Source organism: Panthera tigris, chromosome E2, assembly GCF_018350195.1.
Source record: "Panthera tigris isolate Pti1 chromosome E2, P.tigris_Pti1_mat1.1, whole genome shotgun sequence".
Classification (NCBI taxonomy): Eukaryota; Metazoa; Chordata; class Mammalia; order Carnivora; family Felidae; genus Panthera; species Panthera tigris.
Genome location: NC_056674.1, coordinates 14797307 through 14815389, shown reverse-complemented (window position 1 = coordinate 14815389; position 18083 = coordinate 14797307). Strand labels below are relative to the sequence as shown.

Sequence of the window (18083 nt, the reverse complement as noted above, 5' to 3'; positions counted from 1 at the left end):
CGGGTCTCTCCATTTCTGTCTCTTTCTCGCTCTGCGTCTCTCTTCGCCTCCCCCCCCCCCCCCCCCCCGGCCGTCTCTCCCGCGCACGCCCTCTTGGCCCCTGCCCAGGTCAATTCCCCCAGGAGCCCTGCCCCCACCACGGCTCGGTTCGATTCTCCGCGCCTCAGTCTCCAGCCTTGAAAACTGGGCCGACACCCCTCCCCCCGCCCCCCACCGTGGGCACTCCCCGCCCGGTCGCGGGCCCGCCTCCCCGCGCGTCCCGGCGGGGTGCCGGGCGGGCCTTGCTGGGGGCGCGCGTCCGGGAAGCGCCCCTCCTGGCCCCACCCACCCGGGCGGGCCCCGCTGGCCCCGCCTCCTCACTTCGTCTCTATAAAAACACCGACTCCAGCAGCCAACCGCAGCCTGACTTCAGCGCTCCCACTTTTGGCCGAGTTCTCAGCCCATCGGCCGTTCGCGCCGCCATGGATCTCGCCGCCATCTACGAGGTGAGCCCCCGCCGACCGGCACCCCCGGTGTCCGCATGCCTGACCCCCTTCTTAAGCTAGGGCTCTCCAGCGCCGAAAACTCTGGCCCGGGACCTCCGGCTCCTTTCTCAAACTGGAGCTCCATGGAGCCTCACACTCCAGCCCGGGGGCCCTGCCTCCCTTCTCCGACCTGTGCGATCCTCTAGAGGTGAAATGGAGCCTGCGACTTTCGGGTCTCGGCCCAGACATTGGTGGGGTGGCCCTTGGAGGTGGAAAAGTGGAAGACTTTTCTCAGACTAGGGCTGTCTGGAGGCGGAAATGGCCCCACACCTGGTTTCACCCCCTTAGTAGTTGCTGAGGGCGCGGTTTTGCGCGGAGGCGTTTCTGGGGCTGGAGTCTCGGGGTGAGGGGAAGCCGACTTCTGTCTCTCCACCCCTTGACCCAGCGGGGAACTCTGGGAACTCGAAAAGCGACGAGATCCCGGCCCCTGCCTGGGTGAAGTTTGCCTGCTCCTCCAGTTGTGAAACTGGAGAACCCGAGGCGCGGGGGTCAGATCCCGAGAGGCCCAGAGGCTCAAAACTGAGAGGACAGTGGCGTGCCTGTCCTCTTCGGGAAGGCTGGGGTCTCCTCTCGATCCAGCCGGGGGAGCCGGAGTGCCTGGGTGCCTCGGGACGGGCTTCCGTCGCGAGTAAACTCAGAACCTCCAAATCGGGAGCCCATGTTTTAACGTGGGCAGGTGGGGCTCGGGCCGGGAGCCCACAAACCGGACTGGCAAGCTCTTAGGTGCCCTGCAGCTGTGGTGGGGCGTCACCCAGCATTTTCGGTGTCTTAACCGGTCCCTGTTCCCACAGAGCCTCCTGTCGCTGAGCCCTGACCTGCCATCTGACCACGGAGAGACTGAGTCCAGCCCAGGCTGGGCCTCCTCCGGGCTCTGGAGCCTCAGCTCGCCCGACAACAGCCCGGCTGGGGTCGGTGCCCGTCTGCCTGGCCGCTCCACCAGCCTGGTGGAGGGTCGAAGCTGTGGCTGGGTCCCGCCACCCCCAGGCTTCGCACCCCTGGCTCCCCGCCCAGGCCCTGAACTGTCACCCTCACCCACCTCACCTACTGCGACCCCCACCACCTCATCCCGCTACAAGACTGAGCTATGTCGGACCTTCTCAGAGAGCGGGCGCTGCCGCTATGGGGCTAAGTGCCAGTTTGCCCACGGTCTGGGCGAGCTGCGCCAGGCCAGTCGCCACCCCAAGTACAAGACAGAACTCTGCCACAAGTTCTACCTCCAGGGCCGCTGCCCCTACGGCTCACGCTGCCACTTCATCCACAACCCCAGCGAGGATCTGGCTGTCCCAGGCCACCCCCATGTGCTTCGCCAGAGCATCAGCTTCTCAGGCCTGCCCTCCGGCCGCAGACCATCACCACCACCAGCGGGCCTGGCAGGCCCTTCCCTGTCCTCATGCTCCTTCTCTCCCTCCAGCTCCCCACCACCACCGCCTGGGGACCTTCCGCTTTCACCCTCTGCTTTCTCTGCTGCCCCTGGGACCCCTGTGGCCCGAAGGGACCCCACCCCAGCCTGTTGCCCCTCCTGCCGAAGGGCTACGCCGGGTAGCGTCTGGGGGCCCTTGGGTGGCCTGGCTCGGAGCCCCTCTGCACACTCCCTGGGATCTGATCCTGATGAATATGCCAGCAGTGGCAGCAGCCTGGGGGGATCCGACTCGCCCGTCTTCGAGGCTGGGGTTTTTGGGCCACCTCAGCCACCTGCAGCCCCCCGGCGCCTCCCCATCTTCAATCGAATCTCTGTTTCTGAGTGATAAGTGCCTGCCCGGTACAGATCAGCTGGATCTCAAGGGGGCCATTTCTGTTTTGCTGTGGGCTCCACAGGGGCCCTGGGGCTGTGGGGAACTGGGGGACTCAGTCAAGTAGCCTCCCCCCTCCCCCAACGTCCAAAGTGCATTAACCCACTCCCCTGACCCCACGCTGGGGCAGGTCCCCAGTGTGCAAGCTCGGTGTTCATGGTGTTGGGGGCAGGAGTGTTTTCTGGGGTCCTGTAAAAAAAAAATGTAGCAGATTTGAGGAAGGTAGTGAGCCCTCTACCCGCCCCTCTTTCCCAATGCTGTGAATAATAGGCTCCTACTGCCCCCCCCTCCCCATTTCTCCTAGACCCTGAGGTTCCAGTGTCTGGTGGTGACTGGAGCCTCCCCCTGAGGGGGAATCCTGGTGCTCAAAATTTCCCTCCAAAAGCAAGTTGCCAAAGCCATTGCCAAACACCCACCCTGCCCCATCCCCCCAGCCATTGGGCCCTTTATTTATGACGACTTTATTTATTCTAATAGATTTTATAGTATTTATATATATTGGGTCGTCTGCTTCCCTTGTGTTTTTCTTCTTCATTTTTGTAATATTGGAAAAGATGGAATAATTATTGTTATAAGTATACTATAATATATTAAGTAATATATATTGTTAAAAGTTTATTTTTGTGTTTTTTGGAATTTTTAAATAAAAGGAATCTGTGTGTAAACCTGAATCCTGGATTTTGTGCGGTCTCGAAGCAGTAAGAGGGGCGGGGAGGGTGGCGGGGCACCTTTTTTAGGGATAGACAGGGTCAACCGAAACCCCGGCCGACCGAGCAGCCAGGGGCGCTTACCTGGCAGGAAGTGACGTCACCTGGCCCGGCCGTCCACCTGAGAGGGCGGGGCCAGGTGAGGTCACCTCAAGAACTCGGAGAGCCAGTTCCCGGGGCGCGGGGGTGCAGGCGTTCCCGTCTAGCCGGGCTCCTCGACCCAGCTCTCGGCCGGGCGCGGGCGGGGAGGGCATGTTTCCGTCCCCACGGGGCCGAGGGAGGAGGGCGGGGCGGGGCGGAGAGGACGGAATGTGCCGGGGCGCGAGCCCAGGGCGGACGGGGGCGGCCGGGCGCGGCGAGTGGGGGAGGGGGCGTCCCGAAAGTCGGGGCGTCCTGGGAGCCCACTCCCCGGCGTTCCAGGACGTGAGAGCCTGGGGGACTCAGCCTTTCGGAACCCCCTGGGGGAGGGAGCTTGAAAGCTTCAGGATTCCAGAATCTCAGAGGTAGTCTAGGCGACTTAGAATTCGAGGCCCTTGGGTGTCTCAGAAAACTTTCCGGGATCCCAGAATGCAGCATTCTGGCTTTCCGGGCCCCCAGGTCCTCGGAATTGCAGAGTCTTGGCCCGGCGGGGCCCGAAAAGTTCGGTATTGCGGGATCTCGGCATTTGGGGGTCCTCGGAAGCTCGAGGTTCCGCGCTCCAGGCGGGGCCGAGCCGGGGGTCGGGCTCGCCGGGCCAAGAGTGTGGGTCGCGGCCGCGTCGGGCGGGGCCCCGAGGACAGCGGCGTCCTCGGACCATACAAGGCAACAGGCGGCGGGAACCACCCTGGGGCGGGGGAGCCGGCCGCCCCGAGCCCGGAAGCCGCCCCGCGTCAGCGCCGGCGCCCCGCCCCCCTTCCGCCGCCGCCTCCGCCCCCCCTACCCCTTCCCCCCGCCCCCCCGCTTTCCTCTCCCCATCCCCACTTCCCTCTCCTCTCCCGCCCTCCCCCCGTCAGTTCCTCCTCCCTTACCCTCCTGCGCCACCCTTCCCCCCTCACCCTCTCCAACTCTTCCTCTCCCCTTTTTATTGTGTTCCCCTTCCAGCCCCCACCCCCTGTCCCTTACCCCCTTTTCTCTTTCCTTCGGTTCTCTTCCTCTCCCTTCTCCCCTCTTCCTGCCCTCTCCACCCTTTCCCCCCCTGCCTCTCACTCCTTGTCGCCTCGGTTCCACCTATCCTCCCCACCCCTCTGCTGTCTCCTGTCGGGGTTCTCCCTCTCCAGACGCTTCCCCTCCTCTGCCTTCTCCCCTCCCCTCCTCCTGCCCTCCTCTTTGGCTCGCTCTCCTTGCACACTTGCAGGCCCTGGCCATTGATCTCCTCTTCCAGGAAGCTGCCCCCCCCCCCCCCGCCTCAGTTTTGGGAAAGGGCTCAGATCCCCAAACTTAGAAGAGGGTTGTAGAAATGCGGAGACCCAAAGACAGTGGGGAGGCAGAGAGCAAGAACAAGCCATGAGGAGACATTTACAGACACTTGAGGTACAAGAAACTGACATCTCTGGCCCCTGCCTTAGCAAAAACAGTCTCTGCTGGTAAAAACAAAAGCGAACCTCATTTGAGAAAATGGTCCCTACCAGCGGCTACCGGTACCAAACACCTGGGAGTCCCCTTGACTCTTCCTTGTCACACTCACACCCCAGTCCAACAGCAATTCTCTCTGATTCACCTTCTAAATAGATCTACCTGCCTCCTCCTGTGGCCCCCACCGTGGTCCTATCCAGCATCATCTCCCACCTGAACTTTCATAGCAGTCCCTTCCCGCTTTCCTGGCCCAGGACCTGCCCTCAGTCTCTCCCCACTCCCCAGCAAAACAACCACAGGGAACTTGTCCTGACACCTGAGTCAGAGTCCCATCACATAAAAGGCAAAGTCCTAAGACCTCACCAGCCTACGTGGCCTGACTCTTACCTTTGGCTACTCTTGCTCTAGTCACACTGGCTTCCTGGCTGCTCCACCGTTATACCTGACCTGCTTCAGCCACAGGGCCTTTGCACAGGCTGCTATGGCTACCTGAAATATTCCCCAGTTATCCCTATGGCTTACTCCCCTCCATTAGGTTCCTGCTCAAATGCCTTCTCAGTGAGATGGTGTTTGACTATTACTGCAGCCCACACCGAACCTCCAACACCCCATCCTCTTTCTCATATGCTCTGCTTTCTCCATGACATTCACCACCACCTAACATATAAAATATACTTAGTTTTCATGTTTATAGAAACGTGTCTCTCCAGCTAAGAATGTCAAATCCTCAACGGCAGGGACTTTGTCTTGTTCACTGCGCTATCACTCACACCTAAACCCTAAACAGGAGTCGGTCACATAGTGCATGTTTAGTATTTGTTGAAAGGAACAAACCAACTCAGAAAAAGGGAGGAAAAGGGAAAGTGAAAAATCCAAGACACAGGAGAAAAAAAATATGTGACGTGACTGATGTCAGCTAAACTCTTTTTCTCGATTTATACATATACCGAATCATGTACACTTTGGACTAATACAATGTTATATGGCAATTACATCTCCATGAAACTGGGAAAAAAAGAGAGAGAGAAGATGGAGAAAAAAAAAGCAATGCCTTGGACAGTTTGCGGAGGAGAACCCGACACATCTACAGAAGTCTTAAACTGAGATTTGCAGACCCAATTGAATTCGCAGGCATATAAGAGACGATACCACCCTCTGGCGGCCAGGATGGAAAGGGCACCTCCCCACAGTACAGAACACTCCCGGGTAGCTGCCTTAGTTCCAGGAGTCTTTCTAACCCAAAAACTCCGAAGATCGAATGCTCGCTCCCCTCAGTGGTGATGTAGATGTTTCAGTTCACTTACGAGACGTGTACATTTGTAAAATGCTGGTAACAGAAAAAAAGGTGCTCCAGGTGAGGATCGAACTCACAACCTCGGCATCGCTCCGCTCGCACTGTCGTATAAGTACCGCGCGCTAACCGATTGCGCCACTGGAGCTCCGGCCGCACCCTCGCGCCGCGAGGTCCTTCAGTCGCTTTTGGACACGTGACCCTCCCCGCTGGACAGCTCCGCCTTTACTGCATATGCAAATAAGAATTGTTCGGTTGACCAATGGGAGAAAGTGCGTTACCAGTTCCGGATTCTCACGCCCTGAAGGCCCTTGCTGTAAAAGGGAAAAGTCAGAAGCTTTTGGAATGTGGGGGTGTAGCCTTTCTGGGACTCGCCTTCTCATGAATATTCAGAATCAGGGGGGAGGGGTCTTAACCCTTTACCGGCTGGCTGGCCGGAAGGCAGCCCCTCCCCCCCGCGGGCGGGAACAGGATGTGCGCCGGGGCGGCTCGGGGGGGAGGGGAAGCCCTAGGCGACCGCCCCCCGCCTCACAGCTGGGACCGGACTCTCCCGCTACAGATGTGGCGCTGCCGCTGCCGGAGCCCCGTGGTACTCATCCCAGAACCCGAAGGGTCCAAAGTCGTGGACTCTGGCGTCGCGCGTCTGTGCACCGCTCCGTGAGAGACCCCGAAGCCCGGGACCCCGCGTCCAGGCTAAAGGACCCCAGATATCCAGGTGCCCAGCGCCCCCTCCTGGAGGAGCCGGGAGTCCGGGACGTCAGCCCCGCGCGTTCCTGGAGGCCGAGCTTTCTGCACCCCGTTTTAAAGAACTTAGGATCCCAGATCGGTGATTACCTCCAACGGTTCCCAGATATCCGAGCCCAGCATCCGAACTTGGCACACGGACTCCCAGCGCCCCGGCCAGTCTGTTTGGTGCTGAAACGCCCACTCCTTCCAGGGGACTCAGGAACTGGGGACTCCCCTGCGCTCCCGCCTGGAGATGGTTTAATCCCTGCTCCTAGAGTTAGGGGAATTCAGGAATCCGGTCGCCCCACGGCCCTATCTAGAAGACTCAGGAACTTGGGTCCCCAGCACCCCATCTGAGACCCAAGAGTCGAGACTCCAGCATCCCCCATTGAGAGGACCAGGAAATTCGGACCGCTGCATCCCACTCTCCGAGAGACCTCGGATTCTGGTTCCCGGAGGCTGAGAGCCCGAAGTTCACGCCCCTGACTTGCAGAGACCCAGGAGTCCGGCTTTGCGTCTCCCCGGGGACCGTGCTAGGGTTGAATAGGAATCCGGCAGCCTCGGCTCGGGGCTGGAGACTCCCTGGGAGGTGAGGGGGGAGGCGAGGGGCCCCGACGGGCTGGGGGAGGGGGCGGCGCCGCTGCCGCTGAACAATGAGGGGGCGTGCCGGCGGGGGGCGAGCGGAGGCGCCGGCGGGAGTTTGGGTCTGAAAGGGTGTGGGAAGGCGCTGGGGACCCTCGCTGAGGCGGTGGGGACAGTAAGCGGATCGCGGAGGGACTGGCTGGAGAGGGGAGTGGGTCGAGGGCTCAGGGCCAGCGCCCCAACTCGCAGCCCTGGGCGGGGGAGGGAGCCGTCTGCAGGACCCTGGCATCCGGTCCCCCAGCCTCCTCCGCCCTCCCCAGGGACCTCCCGGCCTCCCGCCCACGGCTTTTCCCAGCCCTGCCCCTCGCCCTCGGCTCCAGCCAGAGCCCAAACGTTCCCAGGATCCCTGAGCCTCCGGCCCCAGACAGACCAGACTCCTAGCTTCACTCTTCTTTGTCTCAACCTTTCCATCTTTTTCTCTGCGTTATCTCTCCTGGTGCCCCTCTTTCTATCACTATGCCTCTGTCTGCCCCATTATTTACTCTCCGTGCCTCCTGGACTTAGATCACACTCCTAATTCTCTGGCCTAATCTGTGAGTGTGGGCGGCGGGGAAGCCGATGGGGTCCTGATATCCGAGAAGGGGGTCTTTCCGCAGAAGCCGCTGAGCCACTCAGCCATGCCCGAGGGAGCCCGCGGACCGAGCCTGTCCAAACCCAGCCCTAGCCTTGGCGGTGGCCCCACAGGTGAAGTGTGTGACTGCGCAGCTGTGTGTGAGACCCAGACAGGTGAGAGTCCAAGGGAGGGTGGAGCTTGCTGGGCGTTTGTTCCTTCATTCAAGACACTGGCTGGCCCAGTGCTGGCCACATAGGGTGACCAAGACAGTCCCAGCTCTGCCTACACAGAGTTCCCAAGTCTGGTGGGGCAGATGGAACCATCCCTAGATGGTGACAGTCCGGAGGCGGACACCCAGAGTCCAGCGGTCAAGCCTGGGCGGGGGTGGGGGTGGGGGTGATTGCCCTTTCCTCTCCCTGTGGGAGCCCAGTATGGGAACTCAATGGAGGCTTCCTGGAGGAGGAGACATAATAGAATTAAAAGATAAGGAGCAATGAGTTGGGAAAAGCAAGGAAGAGTATTCCACACAGAGGGAAAAGTATGCGTAGAGGTGAGAGAAGGCTGTGTTTTTAAGTAACTGAAGGCAGCCGAATACGACTGGAGTCTGGAGTGTGAGAAGTGGTGTGTCTGTGGGAAGAGAACAGACTGGAAAAGTCTCTGGTGGCCACGTTGCGTAGGGCAGTGTGGATCTGAGGAGTTTGGACTTTCTCCTGAGGGCATGAAGGGGTTATACTTAAAGTGACAGGGTCAAACGGGCAAATTAATAAAGATCGCCCAGGCTGACACACGGAGGTGGATTAGAAAAGTGGAGGTCGAAGCCCAGAGAAGATCCTGATGGGAGAGAACAGGACAGGACCAAGACAGTGCAGTGGCAAGAGGCGAAGGGAGCCCCGGGAGGAGGGGAGGGGCAGATGCTGACCTGGGGTGGGTGAGTGTAGGGCTGCACTCATTCAGCTGGGGAGACGGCCTGACCTCCTGCTTCTCACCCCTGGCAGCCCCTGCAACCCCTGCCATGGCCTCCCCCCGAGGTTCTGGGAGCTCCACATCCCTGAGCACGGTGGGCTCCGAGGGGGACCCGGCTCCAGGGCCCGCCCCAGCCTGCTCGGCCTCTAGGCCAGAGCCCCTTCCAGGACCCCCCATCCGCCTGCATCTGTCACCGGTGGGGACTCCGGGTTCCGCCAAACCCTCGAGGCTAGAGCGAGTGGCTCGCGAGATCGTGGAGACAGAGCGGGCCTATGTCCGGGACCTTCGCAGCATTGTGGAGGTGAGGCAGGCGGGTACCCGAGCACAGTGGGGACCCGGGCCAGCCCTCTACCGCCCCCCATAACCCCAGTCATCCCCACAGGACTACCTGGGTCCTCTGCTGGATGGCGGGGTCTTAGGGCTGAGCACGGAGCAGGTGGGCATACTATTTGCCAACATCGAGGACATCTACGAGTTCAGCAGGTCAGAGGCGGGAGGGACGGGCAGGGGCACCAGCTGGTAGGGCTAGGGGAGGCGGGCTGTATCCTAACCTAAACCTTGGAGTCCCATGACCCCCTCTCCAGGCTGGTACCTGGGGAGGTAGTGACACTGGGCAGGGATCATGATGGGGAGTGAAGGAACCAGAGTGGTGGAGGCGGAGTTGGATAGGAGCCCGAGGACCCAGATGAGATCTAAGTACGGGGATGGGTCTCAGCACTAGGTCAGGTCTGAGATCACGGTGAACCCACGGCTCAGGTGGGGGGCCTAAAGATCATGGTAGCGTGAGCATTCGCGTGACCACGTCGTCCCGAGAAGCCCCTCGGTCCCAGACAAATCAGATGGTTGGCCTGGACCCAGTGAGGAAGATGCTGGCGTCCGAGGATCCTGACCCCTCTGAGTGCCTTGATGAGATCGATCTCAACGTTATTGCAGGAGCTCTGAGATGACATGACAAGATGTCGGGATCACAGCAGCCTCTTAAGACGATCCCAGCTTTGAGGGCCATGACACCCCTCTCCCTGGGTCATATCACGAGATCCCTAGGCTCATGGCAGCTGTGACAAGATTTGGGGCTGAGGAACGGGACGCTGTCCATGGACAAAGTCTGAGCGGGGTTGTGATCTCCCCACGTAGCAATCAGAAGACTCCCTTCGGATACGATAGCCCCTTGAGAGATCCTGGCAGCCACCAAGTCCCCAGCCTCCTGGAGTCGTCCCACGGGGGGCTGTGGGGACAGGGCAGTCCCTGACCTCGCCCTCTCCCCCACAGTGAGCTCCTGGAGGACCTGGAGGGCAGCAGCAGCGCAGGGGGCATTGCCGAGTGCTTCGTGCAAAGGGTGAGTCAGGGTGGGGGCTCTCAGTCCGGGATGGGGCTGGGGTAAGGCGGGGGGGGTCCCGGGGAGTTGGGACCTCAGGTCTCCCTAACTGCTGTGTCACCCACAGAGTGAGGATTTTGACATCTACACATTGTACTGCATGAACTACCCGAGGTGAGGGGTGAGGAGTGAGGAGCCCCCGCTGGGCCCCAGGCCTTTGCCCGCTGAGTTGATGTGCCAGCCAACCTCCCTCCACCTCGACCCATCCAGCTCCAGCCCCTGCCAGCCTATGACCTTAACCGAGCTCTCCCTAAGCTGCCCCTGACCCCTGCCAGCCCCTGAAACCCTGACCACGCCCCGCCGCGCCCTCCCCGCTGGGGGCTGCCAGCCCCCTGACCTGTGCCCCGCCCCCAGCTCCCTAGCCCTGCTCCGGGAGCTGTCGCTGTCCCCGCCCGCAGCCCTGTGGCTGCAGGAGCGCCAGGCCCAGCTCCGCCACTCGCTGCCCCTGCAGAGCTTCCTGCTGAAGCCTGTTCAGCGCATCCTCAAGTACCATCTGCTGTTGCAGGTCAGGCGTGGCCCTGGGGGTGCTGCTCGGGGAGGGCAAGGTCCTGGCCGTTGACCGCCTGGTGGTACAGCTGCAGGGTGGACCCAGGACAAGTCCCTAGAAACTGGGCCAGCAGTCGGGGGCAAGTTCTTGCCACCAGTGGGGACTGGCTCCAGCTGATTCCTCTTTGTGTCTCTGCCTGTTTGTCTCTGTCCTCCTCTGGGTCGCCACCTCTGTCGCTGCCTTGGTATCTGTCTGTCTCCTATCATTACCATCCTTTTCTCTTGTCTCTGTTCCCTCCCTGGGTGCCTGCCTGGCAGGAGCTAGGCAAGCACTGGGCAGAGGGCCCGGGCGCCGGGGGCCGTGAGATGGTGGAGGAGGCCATTGTGTCCATGACAGCGGTCGCCTGGTACATCAATGACATGAAACGCAAGCAGGAGCATGCTGCGCGCCTCCAGGTGACCCCAGGGTGGGCTGGGGCTGCTGGATGGGGGCAGTGGGCACGAGGGCCTTTGGCGGGGGTGGCCTCGGAGGACGGGCTGGGGTAGTGCAGCCTTGTTGCTAACCTCCTGGTCTTGGTGTGTGTGCGCGCCCCTGTGCCCTGCGCACCTGGCGGGCCCGGCAGGAAGTGCAGCGGCGGCTTGGCGGCTGGACTGGCCCGGAGCTCAGTGCTTTCGGGGAGCTGGTGCTAGAGGGCGCGTTCCGAGGTGGCGGAGGGGGCGGCCCCCGACTTCGAGGGGGCGAGAGGCTGCTCTTTCTCTTCTCACGGATGCTGCTCGTGGCCAAACGCCGGGGTCCGGAGTACACCTACAAGGGCCATATCTTCGTGAGTTCAGGGTTGGGGGCAGGACCAGGGTGTCACCTGCAAGGTGTATTCTGGATACCTACACCTGTGTACCTGCGGGATAGCTGGGGGCAGGCGGGGTCTGCAAAGGAGGAACAACCCAGCCTCAATCTGAGGGCCGTATTTTCTTGAGTCCAAGGATGGGGGTGAAGTTTAATGAAGGGTGAGGGCCTCAGGATACAGGTGAGGGCCGGTGGAGGGGCTGGATTCGCCCACCAGGCAAGCATCTTCCTGAGGGGAGCACATCTGGACCCAGATGAGGGCGAGGGACTGGTGAGGGAGAGCAGAGCCCAGCCCGGTGGGGGAGGGGGGGCTCCACCGGGGGTAAGGGGACCCGCCACACAACCTCATGGGGCACATCTTTCTAGGAGGTAGGAACCCAGATACACACTGAGTCTCGGGGCTCTGAGCTCCCTGCCCCGTTCTGTCCCCCTTACCCAGTGCTGCAACCTGAGTGTGAGCGAGAGTCCTCGAGATCCTCTAGGGTTCAAGGTGTCCGACCTGACCATTCCCAAACACAGGCACCTGCTCCAGGTGAGTGCAAGGTGGGGCTGGGCGGTCAGGGTTCCCCTCAGCCCCCAGACCTTCCACCTGGCTCCCGACTCCCTATCCCACCCCCAGGCCAAGAACCAAGAAGAGAAGAGGCTGTGGATTCACTGTCTCCAGCGCCTTTTCTTTGAGAACCACCCCGCCTCCATCCCCGCCAAGGTACAGCTCCTGCCATATCCAAGGGGCTTCGGAATGCTGGAGGACCACCCCCCTCCCGTAGTGCTACGAGACCCTGAGAGTAGGGGGCTCGCTTAGACCGTGATCAATAAGTTGCATTTTAAAAAGAAAAGGAGGGGGGCACCTGGGTGGCTCAGTCGGTTAAGCATCTGACTTCAGCTCTCCCGGTTCATGAGTGTGAGCCCCACATTGAGCTCGCTGCAGTCAAGACAGAGCCTTCACGGGATCCTCTGTCCCCGTCTCTCTGCCCCTCCCCCACTTGCACTCTCTCAAAAGTATTTTTTTTTAACGTTCACTTATTTCTGAGACAGAGCATGAGTGGGGGAGGGGCAGAGAGCGAGGGAGACACAGCATCCGAAGCGGGCTCCAGGCTCCGAGCTGTCAGCACAGAGCCCGACGCGGGGCTCGAACTCACAAACCGTGCGATCGTGACCTGAGCCGGAAGTCGGTTGCTCAACCGACTGAGCCACCCAGGCGCCCCTCTCTCAAAAATAAATAAAACGTTAAAAAAATAAGTAAGACGATGCCAACTCTTTAAAAAAACAAGTAGATAAAAATAAATTCCTGCCTGGGTTTGAATCCCAGCTCCACCACATCGCTGCTGTGTGACTTTGGGCAAGGGACGCTACCTTTCTGGCCTCGGTTTCCTCACCTGGAGGAGTCAGAGCACCGAGTTCGCACACCTGTGGTGACTACTAATAATCACCAGTCGTGTGACGTGCCTCATACAGAGTAGCACCCGTTAATAGGACTGTGACTGGGGCGCTCGGAGGCAGCCCCCCGGCGACGCAGCCCCTCACCCTGGTCTCTTTCAGGCAAAACAAGTTCTCCTTGAAAACAGCCTGCACGGTGAGTTGGGGCCTTGGGTTGGGAGGATGTGGAAGTAGGAGGATGACTTCCAAGGAAAAGTAGATCACGGGGTTCCCGATGTCTCCCCGCAGGTGCTCCTAAAAGTAAGCCCATCCCAGAGCCCCCGACGCCCCCTCTTGGGTCTCCCCGACCTCGGGATGCTAGAAATTTCACCCCTGGACGAAGGAACACAGGTAAAGAAGATGAAACCCTGAGGTTCCCCCGCTTCTCCCCCAGGAATTGTACCCCCGGCCTGTCCCCTCCAGCCTGGGGCTGGGCTCATCGTGGGGTTCTCCTCTGCCTCTCCCACAGCTCCGTCTCCAGGACCCTCTGCTACCCGCCGTGGCCGCAGACAGTCTGGTGAGTGTCCTCCACCTGAAAGTTGACGAGAGAACGCGGGGGGAGCTGGGCCCCTGACGTCCCTGTGTCCTCTCCCCAGAGCCAGTAAAGGACCCGTATGTTATGTTTGCACAGAATGGTAAGTGGCCACCCTAGCCCGGCCGGGTCCATGCCTCTCTGTCGATCTCTTCCCGAGAGATGCCCCGTGTGCGTGGGGGAGGGCTGATAGGGGCAGCGGATCGGCTGTAAGGAATCATCCAGATTCTGCATCTCACTCTTCTCTTTCTCATCTCTCCATCGCAGCTAAGCCTAGACTCAAGGTAAGAAATACCCTAGCACAGGGTCTGGGGACCCGGACTCCTGAGTCTGGGAGGAAGAGATGGGCGGCCCTCGACTCTTGCCCTCCGTCCTCCTTCCTTGCTCACAGCATGCTGGCAGTGAGGGGGAGCTCTACCCCCCCTTGGAGCCTCAGCCACCAGTTCCAGCTTCCGGACCCCCTGAGGACCTAGAGGACCCTGGCCCCCCCACGCTGGAACCCTCCGGGACCTCGATCACGGAGGAGATCCTGGAGCTGCTGAGCCAAAGAGGCCTCCGGGATCCAGGGGTGAGCTGGGTGTCACATCAGGGCGTCCTTGGCACAGTCCGGGGGGCCGGAGGGCCAGCCCACCATGGTATCTTTGGCCTCTTCCCCAGTGCCCACTACAGCCGCCCCCCCACGACATCACCGCGTTCCCTGGAGACTCGCAGGTGCCAGGCGACAGTGAAGCCCTCACATTCCAAGCCCTTCCCAGCCGGGACTCTTCAGAAGAGGAGGAGGAGGAAGAGCTGGAGTTGGATGAACGGGAGCCTTCCCCACTCCATGTGCTAGAAGGGCTCGAAAGTTCCAGTGCGGCTGAAATTCCCGACGTTCCCAGCCGTACCAAAAGTCCAGACGTACCCAACCTCCCTGAAATTCCCAGCCTGTCTGAAATTCCCAAGATTCCCCACCTTCCCAGCCTCCCTGACATCTCCAATGTTTTTGAAATGCCCTGCCTTCCATCCATCCCTAGTGTCCCTGACATTCCTAGCCTTCCCAGCACTCCCGCCCTTCCCTGTGATTCCTGGCTTCAGGGAGCTCTGCGGGAGCCCGATGAGGCTCTAGCCACGAGGAGAGAACTGTTTCCTGGAAGCAGTTCCACCAAAGGAGAGCGGTCCTCTGGGGGCAGGGTAGGGCAGCAGGATCCTGAGGAAGGGGAATCCTTCCCAGATTTCCAGTCCCAGGAGGTCACCCGAGACCAGGGATTCTCAGATGAGCTGGGATTCCGCTCTTGTTCAGAAATCCGGAGCGCCTGGCAGGCACTGGAGCAGGGGCAGCTGACCCGGCCCGGTTTCCCAGAGCCACTGCTCATCCTGGAAGACTCGGATCTGGGTGGAGGTGGCGGGAGTGGGAAGGCAGGAGCCCCGAGTTCGGAGAGGACAGCTTCCCGAGTGCGAGAGCTGGCCCGGCTTTACAGCGAGCGGATCCAGCAGATGCAGCGGGCGGAGACCCGGGCGTCGGCCAACGCGCCCCGCCGCCGGCCCCGTGCTCTGGCCCAGCCGCAGCTGTCCCCCTCCCTGCCCCGTGAGCAGGCCGAGCCAGGTGAGGTCCGGGTGTGTGGTCAGCAGAGACGGCCCACACTGAGATCGCGGTCCTGACTCCGTTCTTGCTGTGCACACAGGGCCCCTGCCTGCCTTTGGACACGTGCTGGTATGTGAGCTGGCCTTCCCGCTGACGTGTGCCCAGGAATCTGTCCCTCTGGGTCCTGCCACCCGGGTTCAAGCTGCCACACCTTTGTCTAAGCAGGGAGGCTGCCTGGGTGGCCAGGGTCTAAATGTTTCAAATTTGCCTGAGCAAGACCGTCTGAGCATCCAGGTTCCAGCTGCTACCCCTTTGCCTGGGCAAGGAGGCCTCTGGAATATACAGAGTGTGGCTGGAGCCCCCACACCCTTGCCCGAGCAAGAAGACCCCCCACGCGATCAGGTTCCAGCTACAACTTTACCTGATCAAGAAGGCCACCTGGAAACCCAAGTTCCAGCTACCACGCCTTTGCCTGAGCACAGAGGCCACGTGGACATCGAGGTTCCAACCAGCCCAGCTGTACCCAAGCAGGGACGTGGTTCTGATGCCATGGGTTTAGCCACCACTCCTGTGCTCAAGAAAGAAGGCCACCTACAGAGCCAGAGCCCAACCACCACCCTGTCAACGAAGCAAGGCGGTTCCGGGGATGTTCAGTTCCCAGCTGCTGTTTGTGAGCAAGCCGTCAACACTTTGCTTACGCCCGGAAGCAGCCCGGACCGTCAGCTCCCAGGCAACACTCCACTGCCCTTGCAGCGTGACCTCCCAGACGTTCAGGTCCCAGGTACTTCACCTGGGCCTGCGTACGGAGGCCGCCTAAGCCACCAGACCCCAGCCAATGCCCCGCTGCCTCTGCCCCAAGACCTCTCAGACATTCAGGTTCCGGGTACCTCACCTGTGCCTGCACACGGAAGCTGCCTAGACCGTCAGATCCCAGCCGACGCCCCACTGTCCTTGCCCCAGAACCCGAACGTCCCAGCTGCCGCACCTTTGCCCCGGCAACAAGGCCTCACGGACACCCAGGCCCAAGCCCTCCAAGCCCTCCCGCCTTTGCCCAAGCAGGGAGGCCTCCCAGACATCCAGGGGCTATCTGCTGCACCTCTGCTTCAGGAACAAAGCTTCACAGACCTCCACGTCCAAAAAGTTACACCTTTGTTGGAGCAGAAGAGCCTCACGGACACTCATGTTCCAGCTGCGACCGCTTTGCCTGAGCAGGAAGGCTCTCGGGACAGTCAGGGCCTGTTACCCATCCCGGTTCCAACCACCATGGTTTTCTCCAAACCAGGAGGCCACCCGGTGTCTCATGTCGCCCGGTCAGAGTCTTCAGAGTTGACCCCACCCCACAGTCCCCCTCCTCCAACCCGTCAGCTCCTGGGTCCCAGTGCAGCTGCCCTCTCAAGATACCTGGCAGCGTCCTACATCAGCCAAAGTCTCGCTCGGAGACAAGGGCCTGGGGGAGAAGTTCCCCCAGCCTCCCGGGGTCCCTGGTCCTCCTCTGCCCCGGCATCGCGGGCACCTTCACCACCACCCCAGCCTCAGCCCCCACCACCCCCAGCCAGGAGGCTCAGCTATGCCACCACGGTCAACATCCATGTCGGGGGCGGTGGGCGGCTACGGCCAGCCAAGGCCCAGGTCAGGTTAAACCATCCTGCTCTCTTGGCCCCCACCCAGGAATCTGTGGGCCTTCGTAGGGCCCAGGGAGCTCCTGATGCCCCTTTCCACATGTGAGCCAGGATATCAGACTTCTTGAAAAGCAAGGACTTCAACCAGACACCACAGACCCTCAGAACTTCACCCAGATGTCCAGACACTGAACAAAGGTGTAAAAATTGCTGCAGCTTTCCAGCAACTGGGATCTGCTTTGGCAAATGGCTCTCCTTACCTTGATTAACTCAACAGGGATGGGGGAAGGGGCTGTCATTAATATTTTGTTCATTCATATTTTGAAGTTCTGTATCTTTTCCCATTCCGGAGGCAGTGGGGGAGGACCAGACGACGAATGGGAAGGGCTGACACAGCACGAATCCGTGGCTCAGTACGGGGTGGGGGGGGAATCTCCAACTTCTTTGAGCATTGCTGACAACCACCCATTAGAGTTTTGGTGTGTGCTGTTTCAGAGTTTATGAACGGCTTGATGCCATCCAGGAAAGCCAAGTTAAGCAGCTCTGTCCCAGGCAGACGTGGAAGTCCGTTCCCTCCGCGATTTATCCAGTTCATGTGTTGTCATCTCTTCTGCTCAGCTATCCCTGGGCCTATCCATCCGGTTGTCTCCCCAGCCCTCTCCTCCCGTCTGCCTGTCCATCTCCCAATCCATACAGCATGCTTTATTTAGCCATCTCTATCCGATGCATCCATCATCACCCTACCCTTACCCCATCTAGTATCCTTTCTAACACCAATCCATTCCTCCATTATCCCACCTGTTTTCTCCAACCAGCCCTCTCCATCCATCTGTCCCTTCCCAATGTCACCTCCAGCCGCTCCTACGTCTCATTCACCCAACCATCTAATCCGGCAGGGCAGCCATCCAACGTTCTCTATCGCCAGCCCATCCCTCCTTAGATCATACTGGGTCTTGGGACTACAGAATTTCAGAGACCAGTCCATGCGGACACCAGAATGAATGTGTTTGGGATTCTGGAAGTCTGTTCCACCTCTGAGTTCTCTGGACAACCACTCCCCGACGTCATGAATGTTCCAATTCTTGTGCCCACCTACACACACTGGGTCTCTTCACCCCCTCGCTCTAGTTTGGGGCCTCTAGAGTGCCCCGGCGTGCCCCCACGCCCCCCAAAAAAGAAATTCAGGTCAGAGACAAAAGACTTTTATGTTAGAATCCTTCGGCCCCCTCCCAGCAATGGCATGCCCAGCGAGCTGCCTAAGTTAAGCAGTTTCTTTGGAATACTAGCTTTGTTCATTGAATGCTAAACCTCTTGTGCTTTTAGCACATTGTCTTATTTATTTTTTCCTGGAATTCCCTACGGCTTCAGTGTCCTAGCTGAGTTCCAAGTCCTGACTTTTCTAGTTGGTGTATAACCTCCCTTGGGAGTCTGGGTTTTCTCAATTGTACGAGGACAACAGTACCTGCCTTGTAAGATCATTGGAAAGATACAGTGAGCATATCC

The 18083-nt window shown here is 60.1% G+C and overlaps 2 protein-coding genes and 1 non-coding gene across 8 annotated transcripts; 2 read left to right on the top strand and 1 right to left on the bottom strand.

The window, feature by feature from the left end:
- Window positions 1–402: 402 nt before the first annotated feature.
- Window positions 403–2880, top strand: ZFP36 (ZFP36 ring finger protein). The gene is made up of 2 exons (XM_007096900.2): window positions 403–485; window positions 1316–2880. Exons 1-2 carry the CDS (start codon window positions 462–464, stop codon window positions 2267–2269), a joined length of 978 nt encoding a protein of 325 aa, XP_007096962.2. The 5' UTR covers window positions 403–461; the 3' UTR covers window positions 2270–2880.
- Window positions 2881–3591: 711 nt separating this feature from the next.
- Window positions 3592–16899, top strand: PLEKHG2 (pleckstrin homology and RhoGEF domain containing G2). 6 transcript variants are annotated; one of them, XM_042969435.1, is made up of 19 exons: window positions 6230–7178; window positions 7828–7915; window positions 8780–9048; window positions 9130–9230; window positions 10017–10083; window positions 10190–10236; window positions 10477–10627; window positions 10927–11064; window positions 11232–11432; window positions 11892–11984; window positions 12072–12158; window positions 12992–13025; window positions 13118–13219; window positions 13338–13385; window positions 13465–13503; window positions 13668–13684; window positions 13792–13968; window positions 14058–14982; window positions 15062–16899. In XM_042969435.1, exons 2-19 carry the CDS (start codon window positions 7849–7851, stop codon window positions 16684–16686), a joined length of 4188 nt encoding a protein of 1395 aa, XP_042825369.1. In that variant the 5' UTR covers window positions 6230–7178; window positions 7828–7848; the 3' UTR covers window positions 16687–16899. The 6 variants fall into 6 exon arrangements, with proteins under 6 accessions (XP_042825367.1, XP_042825369.1, XP_042825368.1 ...); XM_042969434.1 differs by having other exon boundaries at window positions 7828–7957; XM_042969433.1 differs by lacking the exon at window positions 6230–7178 and adding an exon at window positions 3592–3660 and having other exon boundaries at window positions 7828–7957; window positions 11892–12158.
- On the bottom strand, window positions 5919–6011 carry TRNAI-UAU. The gene is given in 2 exon segments: window positions 5919–5954; window positions 5974–6011. It is a non-coding gene; the product is annotated as a tRNA-Ile (tRNA).
- Window positions 16900–18083: the final 1184 nt, after the last annotated feature.